Source organism: Pelophylax lessonae, assembly GCF_965119305.1.
Source record: "Pelophylax lessonae genome assembly, chromosome: 8".
Lineage (NCBI taxonomy): Eukaryota > Metazoa > Chordata > Amphibia > Anura > Ranidae > Pelophylax > Pelophylax lessonae.
The window spans coordinates 247148232-247167544 of NC_138775.1; the positions used below are offsets into that span (position 1 = coordinate 247148232).

The 19313-nt window shown below is 45.4% G+C and overlaps 1 protein-coding gene across 1 annotated transcript in view; it reads left to right on the top strand.

The window, feature by feature from the left end:
* SPATA6 (spermatogenesis associated 6) overlaps nt 1-19313 on the top strand; it is a 175249-nt gene that overhangs the window by 135195 nt on the left and 20741 nt on the right. The window contains exon 7 of the mRNA XM_082266220.1: nt 18722-18821. Within this exon, the coding sequence (XP_082122346.1) occupies nt 18722-18821 (100 nt within the window). The remainder of the gene's footprint in view (nt 1-18721; nt 18822-19313) is intronic.

Consider the following 19313-nt stretch of genomic DNA (forward strand, 5'->3'; position numbering starts at 1 on the left):
GGACAGAGTGAAGAGGAATTAGAACACCTGTCATTTTTTATTGCTGTCTGTGTCCGCAATAGGGAGATTCATCCTCTCTATTTGTCCTCTTTACCATTGTCATTTAATGTAAAATTAAAAGAAAATCCCAAATGTTGGTTTTTCCCCAGAACAGTAATAAAATGGAAATCTTCCAATAGGGACAACTATTTTTATTTTGCAGGGGTTTCCTCACACTTCCTGTTTTAGCTGTGGGACAGGACGTGAAGGGAAATTTTCCCAATGGGACACAGAAAAAAGCTGACAGAGGTTATAACACTCCAATATTAAAAAAAAAAAAAGTTGCGGGGGGCGTGGCGACCGCTGACTAGTATGGCCGCATAGCGCCGGAGCTCCTGATCCCACCCGGCGAATCCCGGATCCACAGCCCGCAACGACTGCTGCTCACAGCCCAGCTCCTCGGGACCGAGTGCGCGAACGCTCCCTGCAAGCCCTAGGATGGCAAGGAGGAAGAACGGAGCCCTTACAGTCCGCAAATTGTCGGACTTCTTTCGGCCGCAGGCTCCTGGTCTCCATCAAAATGGCGCTGGCTCCCAGCCACTGCCGCAGCGCGCCAGTCCTCTAGCGGCGGAGGCCGCGCCTACATCATCAGGCGGCGCCATGGCGGGCCCCGGACAGCACGGCTCACCGCTACAGATGCGGTCATCCCGCACAGGGGATTCCCCACCATCCACCCCATCCACACAAAGCCCAGCAAAGTCCAGGCCCAGATGGGACAGCGACCACGCGACACAAGACGCACCAGACATGGAGGTGAGCGCACAACCATCCCCCAGCCCCTTGCCTTGGGCCTATGTCCCTCCTCCGGACCCCTTTGCTGCCGTTGCCACTACAGGACAACCAGTGTCAGACACCATGCTAAAGGAGATGATGTCAATGCTTAACAACTCCATGCAGGCTAACATCGCTGCATCTATCTCCTACTGCCAGCAAGAGCTGCATGGTCTGGGGGACCGGGTGCACAATCTAGAAGACAAAATGGGGGAATTCACATCCTCTTATAATGCACTAGTAGACTCTCATACTTCCCATCAGGATGACATCCACAAAATTCAAGCAAAACTTGCTGATCTGGAAGACAGATCCAGACGCAACAACCTTAAGATCCGTGGCGTCCCAGAATCAGTGTTACCTAACCAACTACCGACTTTTGCGAGAGACTTGTTTCAAAAAACGGTTCCGGAACTCACTAATGCGGACCTAACAATAGACCGGATTCACCGCATCCCCAAACCATCCTTCCTCCCGCAGGAAGTGCCCAGAGACGTGCTGCTCAGGATCCATTTCTTTCAAGCAAAGGAAAAAATCCTGGAAGCCTTCAGGCGCAGAGATCGCCTTCCAGACCAAATTGGATCAATACAGGTGCTTCCGGACTACTCTCAATATACGCTGCAACTTAGGCGTAATTTGAATACCGTCACCAAGGCACTCCGCAACCACAAGGTGGTTTATAAATGGAAATATCCTGCGCGACTCTGCGTGACCTACCAAGGTACCACTTCCCATATCACTTCCCTGGACCAAGGGATCCGAATGCTCCGTCAATGGGGAATTGTACCAGAGCCTCATGATTCCCAACACAACACCACCGCACCTCCGCCCCGGCACGTTCAACCCGAATGGAACGTCGTGTCAAGATCCTCTAGATCCAGATCACGCCACAAGTGACAGCAGCTCTCCTTGTCCTCGCTGGGTGGATCAGACCCCGATCTGCTGAATGAGCACATACCACCGTGCTTTTTGCCTCCGATGCTTTTGCAACATACGTTGCACACCTGGCCGTGAAAGGCCAAGTATTTCTTATCCTACCCTTTCTTTTTTTCTTGTTTTGTTGTTTTTTGTGTGTTGTTTTCGTTTTTGCCAATTTTCTGCAGTTTGGTCATGCGATTCCTGGATTGGAACCTTTCGAGGACACTCACTCAAGTCACCTTCTTCACCCTCTCCAATAGCAGTTTGGAGTCGCCTCTTCATGCTTCTGCATTGCAAGGTTATGATACTGTCCGAAAAATTGCGACAACCGGATACTCAGGTACTCTCTCTTGTTTGCACTTTCTCACGCTCCATCTGTTACTGGACTGACCCTCATATTGACCACGACTCATCCCCGGAGGGATTGCCTCCTGAACTTTTCCACGGCACCTCCTGGCTCAGTAATGCCCTTTACCTAATGCTGTCATGACCCTACAACTCCTCTCCCTGAACGCTAAGGGGTTAAACCACCCCGTGAAGCGATACTCCATGTGGCGTGAAGCGATTGCAGCTAGAGCAGATGTACTGGCAGTGCAGGAGACTCACTTTAAACATGGTCACAGTCCTCGTTGCACACACCCGGACTATCCTCATATCTTCACTGCCTCCTCCACTGAGAAGAAGAGGGGCGTGATGCTGGCCCTGCGTTCCTCTGTATCTTTCTCCTACTCCAAGCTAGTGCAGGATGTGGAGGGCAGATACATCATTCTTGTTTGTGTCATAGATAATTGTCCGTACACTTTGGTTAACGTGTATGCCCCCAATAAGCACCAACTACGATTCTTACGCAAACTTTGTATAAAGGTATCTAAACTGAAGGTGGGTAGTCTGATCATGTGCGGTGATTACAACTTGGTGATGGACCACGTCATGGACTCTTCTTCTAGAGGCGCGTCCAAACTGCCTTCTCTAGCATCTCTGGCTCATGCGGAGGGGCTCCATGACGTGTGGCGTTACCAACACGCGGAAGAGCGGGACTATTCCTTTTTTTCACCATGCCACAACACGTACACTAGGATCGACATGTTCCTAGTGGACTCTACATTGGTACCACTAGTGTTGGACACTTCCATAGCCCCTATCACGTGGTCAGACCATGCTGCGGTCCTTTTATCCTTATCCACTGGCCCTTCTACCCCTTCTTCCTTTGTATGGCGTTGCAATAACTCCCTCCTATCCGATCCTGAGTCACTCACACACATACAGGCCCAGTTGCGAGACTTCTTCGACACCAATGCCACTCCCGATGTCTCTCCGACCACATTGTGGAACACACACAAAGCATTTGTTCGGGGCGTGTTGATCCAATTGGGTTCCCGCCTAAAGAAGAAACGTCTAGCCAGGGTGCATAGCCTTATTAACGATATTCAAGCCCTTGACGCAGTTAACAAATCGACCCCCTCGATCGCTAATGTGTCCAAACTTGCCTCTCTCCGTGCCGACCTTAGGGGACTTTTGACCGAACAACATGACAAGATGCTTGCACGCCTTCGACTGACTTACTACTCCTCACACAACAAAGCGGGGAAATTCCTTGCATCTAGGTTGAAAGCGAGACGGGTTAAATCCAAAATTGAGCACGTTTCTCACCCTCACACGGGAGAGAAATTGACGCACCCCCAGAAGATCGCAGATGCCTTCGCGGACTATTACAGTTCCCTGTACAACCTAGCAAATGACCCTGAGAGCCCCCAACCTTCCGAATCCGCGATCCACGACTTCCTGAAAAAGGTCCACCTCCCCGCACTCTCCGCGGAATCTCTAGCACGACTGAATGAACCGTTCACTATGACCGAATTAACCAAGACACTGCAGGCTCTACCGCTACGCAAAAGCCCAGGCCCCGACGGTCTGTCCAACGAATATTACTGCACCATGCAAACACTCCTAACACCGCATATGTTGCGCTTGTTTTCCACCGCAGCAGATTCCGGCACCCTGCCCCCCGAAATGCTTCAAGCGAATGTCATTACCCTTCCCAAACCTGGTAAACCCCCAACGACACCGGCCAATTTTTGACCTATATCCTTGTTGAGCGCTGACGTCAAGGTGTTCGCTAAACTCCTGGCCAACAGACTAGCTTCTGTTCTCCCCGCGCTGATAGCCAATGACCAGATGGGCTTTGTAAAAGACAGGCAGGCTCCAGACGCCACCAGGAGGGTGGTCAATCTGATCCACCATGCGGAGCGCGCTCGAACGCCTTCTCTGCTTCTATCTATTGACGCAGAGAAGGCGTTCGACCGCGTCCACTGGGGCTATATGAAGGCGGTACTGCTCCAATTTGGTTTCTCTGGCCCAATCCTGTCTGCAATTCTCACCCTCTACTCATCCCCCTCGGCCAAGGTACTGTCGGCTGGGGTCCTCTCCAAGCCATTCCAGATCACGAATGGGACCCGCCAGGGTTGCCCCTTATCGCCTCTTATATTTAACTTGGTGATTGAACCTCTCGCAGCGTCCCTCAGGCAAAATCCCCTTATTTCAGGCTTTAAATTTCCTCAGTCACACCACGTAATTACATTGTTGACGATGTCATACTGAGCCTCACCAACCCCGTCACCTCGCTTCCCGCGGCCCACGATCTTTTGAAAACCTTTAGTGATTTATCGTATTACAAAGTAAACTTTAGTAAATCCGTCATCATGAACATGGGCCTGGACCCTAAGGTCCGTTCTCATTTACAGTCGGTTTTACCCTACACTTGGTCCACATCTCCACTGCGCTACTTAGGTATCAACTTGACATTCCCCACAGCTGGTCTGGCAGCCTCCAACATCTCCCCCCTGATATCAGATATATCTTCGGACATCGCCAAATTTAATTCCACTGAACTGTCCTGGATGGGTAGAATTGCTGCATTCAAAATGATTTGTCTCCCCAAAATACTGTATATGTTTCGTACCCTCCCAGTACCGATTCCCCGCAAATTCATTACGTCCCTAGAGAAAACTCTGCGTACGTGTGTTTGGCAAAGGAAGAGAGCGAGATGCGCATATTCCCATATGGTGAGACACAGATCAGTGGGTGGCCTTGGCTTCCCTGATCTGCTAGACTACTATCATGCATCCCACTTAACTCCACTGCGACACTGGTTCTCCAACTCCCTCAATCTCACTTGGATCCCGGTAGAAAACTCACTGTCCAAAGTGGAGTCACTAGGCACACTTCTACTCGCAGATCATTGGAGGAAGCTCCCACTACATTCCTTTCCTCTACCTACTCAGGCCTCGTTGGTGTCTTGGAGATATTTTATTGCCAAGAGACCCAGTTCCCCGTCTTCCATTACAGTAAGCTTGCCTCTAAACGCCCTTCACGCACTTCTCCCTTGCATCAATATCTCACGATTTGAGCAAGCAGGCATCACAGACGTGGCTCAGCTTTACCAGGGGGACAAGATTAAACCGTTCCCCATCTTGCAACAGGAATTCAATTTGCCTATGCAAGTCATGCTGACATACAATAGTATTTACAGTTTCCTGCGCAAATTTCCCCCTCCAAGGCTACAGCTTCCTCCCATGATCTGGCAGTACCTTTCCAGTCCTTCCACTCACAAGAAGGGAATTTCCCTGTTTTATAACTCTATGGCACAGAAAACTACCTTTTGTAAAACACCGCACATGATCAAGTGGGAACAGGACCTTAAAATGACACCCACGGAAACGCAATGGCGACTGGCCCTCCGGTCAATCTACAAGGCATCCCAATGTGTTTCCCACTGGGAACAGGCGCAAAAAGTGCTTACGCGTTGGTACCTAACACCCTATCGTTTGTCAAAAATTTACCTGTCTCACAGCCCCCTATGTTGGAGGAATTGTGACCAGGTTGGCACGATTTTTCATGTCTTTTGGTTATGTAAGAGTTTGACCAGTTTTTGGGGTAAGGTGTTTGAAATTATCTCTGAAGTTACTGGTACCCAGACACAGCCTAATCCGGCTCTAGCTCTTCTCAATCTAGGAATCGACTTGCTTCCGCCCTCCAAGAGGACGGTAGTGGTCCATGTATTAATAGCTGCTAGGACAGCCGTCGCGCGGTATTGGAAACAATCCAGCGTACCTTCCCACATGGAGGTTGTCAGACAAGTTAATTATCAGTACTCCTTAGAAAGGGCTTACGCTTTTTCGCTTCTTCGTGGCCCAAAGTTCCACAAAGACTGGTCAACATGGTCACAAAGTCGCTATTATGTTCCTTCCTGTTGAAACTATGATATCACTTTGCCTCGGTTCCGTTTATTTTTGAACTAGTTCTTGGCATTTGTTGTTGTTGTCATGTATTGCTACTGTATATCGAGACATTCTTCACCATTGTCTTGTATGTGTGTTCCTTGTTATATGTGAAAATTCAATAAAAAACATTGAACAGTAAAAAAAAAAAAGTTGCCTGTAGTTGCACTTTAAAGTGATACTAAACACAAAACTGTTTAATTTACATTGTCCCTACTGTTTTTGTATGTGCATGATGGCACTGTAATTCATTTAATAAAATTGATTACAGCTGTCACCTGACCCAGCTCTTTCCCAGTCTGTCTGTAGGGAAACATACAGTAACTAGGAGGAGCTTCTAGTCCTCTGCTGCTGGTCACATGTCCAAAATAAAACAGCCTTTGAAATACAGAGTAAAAATAAATCAATATCAATAAACTCTTGCAATAACATAGTGTGGGTGGATTTCTGCCAGTTACAGGTTGTGTCACGCTCCTTCAGCCTGTGTCTTAGAATGAAAGGGAGGTGAAGCCTCTATTTATCTACATGTAATATCCGGACCCCATTATTTCTAGCTGGTTAGTGGGCATGGAGGAGGGAGGGAGTGGGCTGTCATTTACCACTGTGCATACGCCCACATGTGTGACTCTAAAGTCCCATGGGCTAATCAGATGTGATAGGGAGAAAATGCTCAGCACAGAGACTCACTGAAAACTGAGCATGTGCAGAGTTGCCACCACAGCTGCAAAATCCCTAGCAGAATTGGGGACATGAACAGAAGGTGGAGATAGAGAACAGCAGGATCAAGCAGTTTTGTTTTTTTTTTTTTGCAGAATACAATAATTTAATTCTATAGTGACTGGGTCAGTATGAACAGCATGTAATACACCGTTTTATTGATTTTTTTTTTTTATTTTAATTTTTAATGATGTGGGTTTAGTGACACTTTAACATATGCAAGGGTCTATTCTGATAATGCTGGATTGCATTCAGTGATCAAGCCTATTAAAGATGTTTGTGTTTTCTTTGTACTTGAACTACAAATTCTGATTGGTTGCTGTTTGGTTGGGAATAGATTTGCAGTTTTCCCTGGTTTGATTAACAGGTCTCTAGATTAAGTCAGGAAGGCAGAATACAGAAACCCATAGTAAGCAGCCCGGATATAATTTTGTGGATGAGTCAGGTTGCTTTCGGTTAAAGCCATGCACAATATAAGTGCCAGTGCATTAGGCACCAATTCACTGAAGTCTGAAAAAGTTCAATGGACCATCAAGTTGTACATAGAAAACCTTTTTAACCCGCCGACAGAACGCAATTATGCTGCCTCGGCTTCAAGGGGTTGTACCGGGGTGATGCCTGCAGCTAGAGGCACCCTGGTACTGTTTTTAGAGCCAACAGTCAGCTTTCTTGTAATAACAACTAATGCGGCTAAGCAGCCTCTCCGTTGTTATTACAAATAGCGGGAGGGGACATCCCTCTCCCACCGCCTTCCGTGGCTCTCCTGGGTCTCCTGTTCCACTGGGAGACCCGAGCGACCAGCTAGCATGCCTGCTAATTGGCCGAAGACCCAAACAAAGCCGGATTTGACCGTGTCTCTGATATAAAACACCACTTACTCCCGGGTTAATAGAGCCTTAAAGGCGCCAGATTAAAAAAAAAATTACAATATTCAAAACAGCCAAACTTGGAGTTTTGAATGCTTTTAAGTCCCTGAGGAGGGGTTTGGGGTCTTTTAAACTCCCAGATCCCTTCAAAAAGAGTACCTGTCACTGCCAATTACTGTCACAAGAGATGTTTACATTCCTTGTGAAAGCAATAAAAGTGATGAAAACATTTTTTTTTTAAAGGGACAGTGTAAAAAAATAAAATAAGAAAAACATTTTTTTAAAGCGCCCTGTCCCTCTGTGCTCATGCACAGAAGCAAACGCATGCCTAAGTTGCACCCGCATATGTAAACTGTGTTCAAACCACATATGTGAGGTATAACCATGATCGTTACAGCGAGAGCAACAATTCTAGCACAAGACCTAACTCTAAACAGGTACTCGTTAAAAAAGTACCGTCGTTTGTCACCATTCCACGAGTGCGCCCAATTTTAAAGCATGACATGTTAGGTATCTATTTAATCGGCGTAACATCATCTTTCAAATTATACCAAAATTTGGGCTAACTTTTTTTTTTTTTAATTCATGAAAGTGTATTTCTTCCAAAAAAAAATGCATTTGAAAGACTGCTGCGCAAATACCATGTGACATAAAATATTTAAACAATCGCCGTTTTATTCTCTGCATTGCTGCAGAGGTTGAAGGGGTGGGTGGGTCAGCCTGTCAGTGCTCAGACCATATGCCGCACACTGCATTAAATTGGTCTGCATGGCTGTCACCCCCGAAGGAAGCTTCTTCTAAAGAAGGTGCACAAGAATTCACGCAAACAGTTTGCTGAAGAAAAGCAGACTAAAGTCATGGAATACTGGAACCATGTCCTGTGGTCTGATGAGACCAAGATAAACTTATTTGGTTTAGATGGTGTCAAGCGTGTGTGGCGGCAACCAGGTGAGGAGTACAAAGACAAGTGTGTCTTGCCTACAGTCAAGCATGGTGGTGGGAGTGTCATGGTCTGAGGCTGCATGAGTGCTGTCGGCACTGGGGAGCTACAGTTCATTGAGGGAATCATGAATGGCAATATATACTGTGACATACTGAAGCAGAGCATGATCCCCTCCCTTCGGAGACTGGGCCGCAGTGCAGTATTCCACATGATAACGACCCAAAATACACCTCCGACGACCACTGCCTTGCTAAAGAAGCTGAGGGTAAAGGTGATGGGCTGGCCAAGCATGTCTCCAAACCTAAACCCTATTAAGCATCTGTAGGGCATCCTCAAACAGAAGGTGGAGAAACGTAAGGTCTCTAACATTCACCAGCAATGTGATGTCGTTATAGAGGAGTGGAAGAGGACTCCAGTGGCAACCTTTGAAGCTCTGGTGAATTCCATGCCCAAGAGGGTTAAGGCAGCGCTGGAAAATAATGGTGGCCACACAAAATATTTACACTTTGGGCTTAATTTGGACATTTTGACTCAGGGGTGTACTCACTTTTGTTGCCAGCTGTTTAGACCTTAATGGTTGTGTGTTGAGTTATTTTGAGGGGACAGCAAATTTACACTGTTATACAAGCTGTACACGCACTACTTTACATTGTGGCAAAGTGTAATTTCTTCAGTGTTGTCACATAAAAAGATATAATAAAAAAATTAACACAAATGTGAGGGGTGTACTAACTTTTGTGAGATACTGTGTATACATATATATATATATATATATATATATATATATATATACATATTAGACACTTTTCATGTTTTGTCCCTTTCTCTCTGTTTATAGAGCTCAATAGGTGACGTTGAAAATTTACACACATGAGGTAGAGCAGTATCTCTTCCTTCATCATCCCTCAACTATATCAAAGTTCCATTTAGACCAAGCCAGGTTCAAGGCTGTTTCATCCTGATATATAACCCTTGGTTCTCTAGGAATCTTTTGTCATATATTTCTTGTAAAACACGAATTGTGTTCCTATAGTGAAAAAAAGATAAAAAAATAACATTGACCCAATACCATTACAGTTTTCCTTTATTTCTCCTCAGTCCTCTAGTCTCGATAATTTATTCTTCTGCAAGAGGTCTGCTGGTAAGATATATCTTCAGTTGATGGTTTGTCTGGTGCCAAATAGGCTGGAAGTAGGGGAAATCTCACAAATCGCGACACATACGTCAGTTCACAGAAGCTAAAATCCTTCAGATCCCTTCTGAAATTAAATAAAAAAACATTTTCATTGGCCCATCAAATAGGAATGTGCAGGAGGCAGGAAGACTCAACTAGAAATGAGGTCTTAATGGCTGGGGGCTGTTTTATTTAAGTACAGCAATAGGTGCCTCTGCATATTATACCTCACAGCATTTTTTTATTTTTTAGCCATAGCATTAATTTAAAATCCATTAATAAAAAAATATATCTAAAACCAATATTAGATCATTTGCATTTGCTTTCAAAGAAGCTTACCATCCTAAGTTCCTTTTTTTTTTATACTTTGCATTTTTTTTTCCATTTATATGTGGATATTAATTCAATGCAAGTTCTGTTATTTGTATTAGTATAAAGTAATATATTTCATGAAAAAAAAATGTGAGTCTAATATGATTATACTTTGGTCATATTTCCCTAGAATGTTATATTTGCTCTTATTAGTATGTACTTTCATATCTCCCCAAAGTAAGTTGTTCGGAAGCAGATGTCTTCATTTATCAACCAAAACATGTATGTCTGCAAGCCACAGGAGAAGAGGATTTGTCAATGTCGAGCAGTAAACATGAGCAAAACCAGATTTACCAGAGAATAAATCCCTATCGGTCTAGGGAGACCTTTTACTTAAATAATTCACTGCCTCTTGTTTTACGGTTATATTACTATTGTAAGTAAGCCGCTCAGCATGTCTTCCAATTACAGCTTTGCTTGTTCACATTGTACCAAAGATCTACAAAGCTGGAAGAGTATAAAGATTATATATCACAATATAGAATTCCAGAATATCATGCAATCCTAAATCCCTGCAACATCTTTGGACAGTATTGAATCTATTATATTACACAAATTTCAACAATAAACTACACACAAACAGCACGCATCATAAAAATATATTAAGAAAAAGATTACGCAAATCTAATTTAGTACTATATATAAAAAAATCTGTATCATATCCAAAAGAAAAACAATAACATAAATGAAACAGCAGAAAATAAGATTATTGTACATAGACAACACTGGACAACAAAGATTTTGCTTCCTGAACACATTTGGTGTATCGTGTATATTTTTAGACTTATTACGTACTATTTTATAGACATTTTATGTTTTTTGCAATTTGCAATAACCAGTTGGCTCTGCTGCACATGTAAGGCACAACCAGTACACCAAGTTCTCTCCACCAGTGCACTCATACAGTTCTGAACAGTGCAACAAAATCTAATTCTAGATACAGCACAGCCTACAATAAGTACTCATAAGGTTAGGTACATTTTAAAGAGCATATCTGCCCAATCGTGATATCTTAGCTATAGGAGCCCTGACCAAGTATCGAGTGCATACTATACTGTACATGGACATATTTTTCAGTAAGCCAACATTTCTGTATTAAAAATCCTTTTTTTTTATTGGTCTTATGCAATCTAATTTTCTGAGATACTGAATTTTGGGTTTTCACTAGCTGTAAGCCATAATCATCAAAATAAAAAGAAAGAAATGTTTGAAATATATCACTCCGTGTGTAATGCATCTATATATAATGAGTTTCACTTTTTTAATTGAATTACTGAAATAAATTAACTTTTTGATAGTATTCTAATCTTATGAGATGTACCAGTATATACCGTGTGTATACATACAGTATAATAATCCATAAATTATCAGCGCAACCAACTAGTGAAAAAACCAAAGATGGTATAAACAATTGAAACAGCAAATTAATACTGGTGCAAATAAGTATACAAATATCAGTGCAATAATCCGGCTGCAAACACAAATTGCAGCCGGACACCTCACAAATAATATTCAAATACCTATAAAAGTGCTGCGCCAGAAATACTTAATCAATATATAAACAGGTGATATTGATGGTGTAATAAATATCAAAAGAGTCTAAAATAAAGTCCATAAGTGTCCAAATAAAGGTGAAAAGAAGAAACTTCCAACAAAGTAGTAAAAAAAAAAAAAAAAAGTTGGTAAGGAAATCATAAAAATTTCTTCACAAACACCGCTGTGCATATATCCCACCACCGGCTAGATTGGTCTCTCACCTCAGCCACAGACCCATAAAGGGTCAAAGATCGCATATATCAGCTGTAGCAGCCTGGGGATTATCCTCTCCTAGCTCTCTCGGACAGCCCAACATAGATCACTCAGGTGGGGATGGATGAACTCCAATCAAACTCAGAAATTGGTGTACAGTATATATAAAACAAAGGGGACATACAGTATATAGTGCTCTCCGTCTGAATACCAATGTCTTTATTAGATATAGTAAAAGGTACTCGCATTTAGCGGCACTCAGCGGTGCACGCAATGCAGACAGATACACATATATATAGGGGCGGAGCCTGCGTACCTGACGTTGTACTTTCCCTTTGTCCCAGCTGCATGTGTATCTGTCTGCATTGCGTGCACCGCTGAGTGCCGCTAAATGTGAGTACCTTTTACTATATCTAATAAAGACATTGGTATTCAGACGGAGAGCACTATATATGTCCCCTTTGTTTTATATATACACCGATTTCTGAGTTTGATTGGAGTTCATCCATCCCCACCTGAGTGATCTATGTTGGGCTGTCCGAGAGAGCTAGGAGAGGATAATCCCCAGGCTGCTACAGCTGATGTATGCGATCTTTGACCCTTTATGGGTCTGTGGCTGAGGTGAGAGACCAATCTAGCCGGTGGTGGGATATATGCACAGCGGTGTTTGTGAAGACATTTTTATGATTTTCTTACCACCTTGGTTTTTTTTTTTTTACTACCTTGTTGGAAGTTTCTTCTTTTCACCTTTATTTGGACACTTATGGACTGTATTTTAGACTCTTTATATTTATTACACCATCAATATCACCTGTTTATATATTGATTGAAGTATTTCTGGCGCAGCACTTTTATAGGTATTTGTATATATACAGTATATATATATATAATTTTTATTTTTTTTAGATCAGTGGAAACCTGACCCAGACCCCCATGCAGCTGTGCAGCAGCAGCTCACTTCTACTAGTGACCTATTTAATATGTTCTTTTCTTATAATATGTCCAAGCATATATATTCCATATTTTGTATGATCAAACTTATATACTCCAGGACTGTTAGGGCAAAAAAGCACAGCTGTGAGAGTATTGCTCCTTAATGGACTAGGAAGATTCTTCAACACTTTAGCAAGCAAGGGACCAATGCCGTAAAAACAGTTGAATAGCGATCATATTGCTTGCAAATAGGAAGAGAATATTGACCTAGAACAGTGCAGCTAAACAGCTGGATCAGACAAACCAGTAGCAGTTGGTCACATTCAACTTGACCCTTTTTTGATGTTGAAGATGTTTTGTAGCTTATCCAAACCAATTTTTCAGTTTTAATGAAAATAAAGACGTGTATTTCCCTAACTCATTAGAAGAAGTTGCTGGGGTAAGCTACAAAACATCACAGAACATGTCCAGTTGAATGTGACTAACTACTACTAGCTATACCACGACCTAGATAAATGAGAAGCTTCACAGACAAACATGCTGTCTTTGGTAAACACCCAGCATGTTAAACAAGTTAAGGTTTATCTTTTGATGTTGGAATAATGGTGTCTCTTACTCATTTAATTGATCCTCTGAACATACAAGCAAGTACCATGTACCTTTTTATGTGATGTGATTGCAATGCTGTACACATGTAAATCCGATTTAGGAGTATTCACTGGCTTAAAATATTTGTACATATTTCTCTTTCGTTCATTAATGGAAACAGCTCCTGTCATTCTTGACCATTGGGTTATTCTCCCCCCTACAGGAGTGAGTGGGACACTAGGCAGAAAAAACTTCTGGCTACACCCATGGGCAGTCCCAGGGGGTATACTCCCTCTTCCTGCTATAGTCACTTTTTTTCTGCCTAGTCAGGAGTAAGGACCTAGTTCCTTGCTGGCATCTTTGCTCCTGGATCTGGGCTGGGTCGGCCCTGACATAGCCCCACTGGATGGGGGCTGGCCCTGCGAGTTAAATGTCTCGTGAGGTCGCATACGACCTGGCCTCGGCCTGAGCCTAAGCGTATCTCCTGGCCAACAGCCCCCCTATTTCGATGGAGAGAAGGATCTGTCTGGAGCAGTGCCCACCTGGTTCGGGTATGGTGAGTAGCTGTCCCCCCTCTACCCCTGGAGAGTTTTGAGGTGGATGTGGGTCCCTCCTTGGGATGGTTGGACCCCAGGGTTCCCCTCTTTCCAACAGACATCCCCCCTTGCCAAGTCCCTCCTCTTCCCCCCCCCCCTCCACATATGCTGGGGATGTATTTTTTTTGGGTGGTCTGGCCACTTTCCTGGGGTGGGGGCCGGACGCTAGCTGGGGGGGGGGGGGTGCGCCGCCAGAGTCTGGACGATTGATTGTGCGGGGGTTACCTGGTGGGGACTCCTGCCAGGGCCCCCAGTCCTGCATGGATCTGTCCTGAGGCCCGGTCTCCTAATTCTGGGTCCCTGTAAGTCTCGTGGTGCCGCCATTTTTTTTGTAGCCTGTGTATTCCTATACACAGTGGCCATATTTGTGTAGTCCGGTGGACATTTTCTTGTGGCTTGCCATTGCAAATGGTGGCAGACATGACAGTGGAGCCCTATGGGCGGCGATTTTGGCGGTGGGAGCCCCTCCTTATACCCGAGTGCTGACTCCTGGATCATTAGGCTTCCTGATCACTGCACGTGTAGTGCAGATTCTCTTTGTGGTAGCAAGTGCCTTTGTCGACGGGTGGTGAGTCTGGTGGAGTCCTCTCCCTCTCTCCTGAGGATAGCTTTGTGCCTTGTGCTTGGTAACCAGGTGGTGCTGCCAGTGCTGTTATCCCTTAGCAGTGTGTTACACTTTTTTTTGGTGCCCCCCTGTTGACTTATGGAGTCTTTTGTGCAAGTTTCCCCACATAATCCCCTCTCTGAGGCTGCGGGGCCCCCTGGGTCCCAACCATCCATCCATGCACTGAGGGCAGTCCTGGAGTTCCTTGTGTCCCGGGTGGAGGCGGCTTGTGGGTGACGGGCTAGCAAAAAGCACCCCCCTGCTTCATCTGTCTCATCAGATCCGGAATCTGATTTGCCTGCCACGGATGTAGGTCACCCTTCTGGGTCTGTGACCACGCGCCTGGAATCCTCTGATAGTGAGGATGATTCCTCTACGTCTGCGACCGCACATGAATAGGCGCTGGTGGATGCACTGAATGTATCTGTGCGTGAGACCCTAAACATGGAAGACGCAGCTGAAGCTGTGACAGAGGCGCAGGTACCCTTTGGACCTTACAAGCCATCCAGAGCGGTAAAGGTGTTTCCTTTCCCTGCCTATTTTGACAGAATTGTCGCTAAAGAGTGGGGACGACCAAAGTGTCCCCATGGGGTTCCTAAATGCTTTAATAGGCGTTACCCCTATGAGGAGTCCCTTCTTAAGATGTGGACTGTGCCACTGGTGGTGGACCCTCCGGTTTCCAGATTAAAGAAGGCAACCATGATTCCGGTTGAAGAGTCCTCGGCCTTTAAGAACCCGACTGACCGGAAGGCAGAGGCTGTGACCCACACTATGCACACCTTAGCTGGTTTGGCAATGAGGCTGGTATTTACCATTGCCCTGGTGTCGCAAACTCTGACCGAGTGAGCTAAGCTTCTATGTCGTGACCTGTGGGGAGAACAGCTCCTCCCTTCCTTTGCTGAGTTGGCAGACCAGGTGATCCAGGGGCTTTCGTTTATCTGTGATGCCTCTTAGGATGCTGCTCTCCGATGGCCCACCTCTCTGTTTTAGCGGTGGTCCTTTTGCGTGTCTTTTGGCTCAAACGCTGGTCCATGGACCAGACTTCTAAAAAGGCCTTGACTGATCTTCCCTTTCAAGGAGATCGCCTATTTGGAGCTACCCTGGATGACATCATAAAAGGTCTCACAGGTGGAAGAGTACCTTTCTTCCCCAGGCTACTAAGGGCAAGGAACCGCATCGTAAACATGGACCTTCCTTCTCGCTGGTTTCCAGACCCATGGACTTCCCTGGTACAAGACAGGTGGGTCCACAAAGTCATTCGGTCCGGCTGCAAGATTGAGTTTCACTCTTGTCCCCTGGCAAGGTTTTTTCCTTCCAACCTGCGCCTGTCCCCAGACCAGTTACAGTGTCTGTTTGGGACGGTCCAAGAGCTGTTTCTTTGAGTGATTGTGTTGGTTCCGACTTCGGAACGTTTTTAGGGTTTTTACTCAAACCTGTTCACAGTCCCCAGGAAGGAAGGCAAAGCGCATCCAATCCTGGACCAAAAGGTGCTTAACTGCTTTGTACGGGTACAGAAGTTCATAATGGAGTCCGTTCGAACAGTGGTGGCATCCCTGCGTCAGGGGGATTTCCTCGAACCCATAGATATCAAGGATGCCTATCTTCACATTCCAATATGTGCCAGTCACCAGCATTTTCTTCACTTTGCTGTGGGAGAGGAGCATTATGAGTTTGTGTTGGCTCCAGTGCTAGCCTTGCTACGCCAATGGGGGAATTGCGGTACTGGGTTTCTTGTACGATCTCCTTCAGCGATCAGAATCTACCTCTGCTCTGGTGGAGAACTTGGAGCACAATACGAACTCTGCGGGAGTTCAGATTGATTCTGAATTTTCAGAAGTTTGCCCTGGTTCCATCCACAAAGCTGGACTATTTGGGCCTGACTATGGACTCGGCCATAGCCAGAGTGCTCTTTCCTCTGAACAAACTCCAGAAATTGCAGACTGCAATTTGCCTCTTGCTGTCCAACAAATGGTCATCCCTCCGGACTTGCATGCGGGTGCTGGGCCTGATGGTATCTACCTTCGAGGTGGTCCTGTTTGCACAGTTTCATACGAGGTCCCTGCGAAGGGAGATTCTGACCATGTGGGACAAGACTCCGCATTCTCTGGACAATCAGATCTTGCTGAGTTGGGGAACAGCTGATATGGTGGCTTCGCTCTTCGGCGATTCGGCTGGGAAAATTCTTCCCCCCATTTTATTGGACAGTGGTCACAACGGAAGCCAGCCTGTCCGGTTGGGGAGGCGTCCTCGGCAAGCATTCTACTCAAGGAATTAGGACGCTGAAAGAATCCAGACTACCGATCAATTTCTTGGAACTCCGAGTGATCAGACTGTGTCTGGATCATTGGACGGATCCTCTTCAGGGATGCCCGTGCGCATTCAATCGGACAATGCCAAAACCGTGGCTTATGTCAGTCTTCACAGGGGCACAAGAAGTGCCCTGGCGGCTCTGGAGGTAGCCGGCATTCTAAGGTGGGTAAAACGGTTAGTTCCAGCTCTCTCTGCCGTACAAATTCCTGGTGTGGAAAATTGGCAGGCGGATTACCTCAGTCGGCAGGCGTTCCACTAACGAGAGTGGTTCCTTCACCCTAAGGGGTTTTCATCAGCTGTGTCTCTGGTGGGGCACCCCCGAAGTTGATCTGTTGGCATCTCGGCTCAACAGAAAGGTGCAGAGGTTTGTGGCTCGGTCAAGGGATCCACTGGCGGATGCCACAGACGCACTGGTGGCCCCATGGGGTCAGTATCATCGGATCTACGTCTTCCCTTCTCCCAAGCTACTGCCCAGACTCCTTTGCAGAATTGAGGCAGAAGGGATTCTGGTCATCTTAGTGGCTCCAGACTGGCCTCACCAGGCTTGTTACTCCGATCTAGTGCGGCTGGTCGACGACGTTCCTTGGAAGCTTTCTCTCAGGGAGGATCGCTGTTCCAAGGACCGATCTTCCATCCTACTTTAAAGTCACTGGCTTTGACGGCTTGGCTGTTGAACACCAGGTGCTAAAGGAGAGAGGTTTGTCTGAGTCAGTGATTTCTAACTTGTTTAAAGCTAGGAAATCGACTTCTAGGAAGATCTACCATCATACATGGAGGACGTACATTGCGTGGTCTGAGTCTCTTGGGGTTCATCCTCACTCCTCGGTGGCTCGGATCTTAACCTTCCTTCAAAGGTGGGTTGAACAGAAATTGGCCTTGAGTACCATGAAGGGCCATGTATTGGCCTAAGCAGTCTTTTTTAAACAACCTATGCCACATACTTGCGTACTTTTCTTCAGGGTGTCTGACATTTGGTTCCTTCAGTGCGGGCTCTGTTGCCGTCTTGGGAACTTAATTTGGTGCTGTCAGCTCTACAGAAGCCTCCCTTTGAAAATATTCCCTTGCTTACGCTGTCCTAGAAGGTGGCCTTTTCGGTGGCTATCACCTCTGCGTGCAGGTTGTTGGAACTGGTGGAGTTATCCTGTTGTTCACCTTATCTGTTGAGTCACAAGGATAAGGTGGTGCTTCGCCCCTGTCCGTCATTCCTTCCTAAAGTGGTCTCTTGACTTTCATTTAAATGAAGACATTGTGTTGCCTTCCCTGTGTCCTTCCCTGTGTCCGAAGGAAATTGCCTTGCATGCCTTGGATGTGGTCCAGGCAATTAGTGTGTGCCTGGCAGCTACGGAGTCTTTCAGGAAGTTAAGCTCTCTATTTGTGCTCACAGATGGACCTCGCAATGGGTTGTCTGCTTCCTCTGACCATTTTTCAGATGGATCAGACCAGATGGTTCAGACCTATTCTATCAGGGGTCAGGTTCATCTCTTCTCTGTCAAGGCACACTCTACTAGGGTGCTTAGTGCCTCCTGAGCTTTCCGTCATCAGTGACGCACATTTGCAAGGCGCCCAACTGGTCGTCGGTGCACACTTTTACAGAGTTTTCTAAAGTGGATGTGTTGGCATCTGTGGATGCTTCCTTTGGCCTTTGTGACTATAGCAGGAAGAGGGAGTATACCCCCTGGGACTGCCCATGAGTGTAACCAGAAGTTTTTTCTGCCTATGTCCTACTCCTGTAGGGGCAGCATAACCCAATGGTCAAGAATGACAGGAGCTATCTCTGTCAATAAACATCCGAGAAATGGATTTTACAGTAGGTCAAAAATCCAAATTTTTACATTTTTGAATTTGTGATTTAATTTTTTCCTAGATTCCAATCTGACCACCGAGCTTCATCCAACTGGGAAGAGATCCATTCTCGTGTAAAAAATATATTAAAGACGCACAGTGCTCGACAAAGGCTTGTTTTTGTGAGTATAAGCAATGTGTGATATTTTTATATATAAGGGATATTAAATAGAAAAATGGTATCGTTGCAAAAATGGCATAATATTGAAGCTCCTTCATTTCTTTTTTTACACTGCATACATTGCACATGTTGTAGGACTAGTAACCAAGAAATGTTTAATGCGAAAGTATAATTAACCAATAAAATAAAATCTCCTTGCAAGGTAAATCACATTTATGAAAGACTTACCTTGAAATGAAGTCCTCCAGCGGCACGCTGTCCTCGCTTCCATCTTCATGGGTGAAGATGAAAGCCCTGTCAGCGGTGACAGCGTGCCACTGCGATGCATACTAGCATATTATGATCTTACCTTGCAGGAAGAAGATTTTTATTTCATCTTTTTTTGTCTTCCTCCTGGGTTCACAGACTCTGGCCACTTGAATGGTCAAGCCACGGTGTCATCACTCCCGCTCATGAGTCTCGACTGCGGCTCAGAGCTCTGAAGGAATGGCAT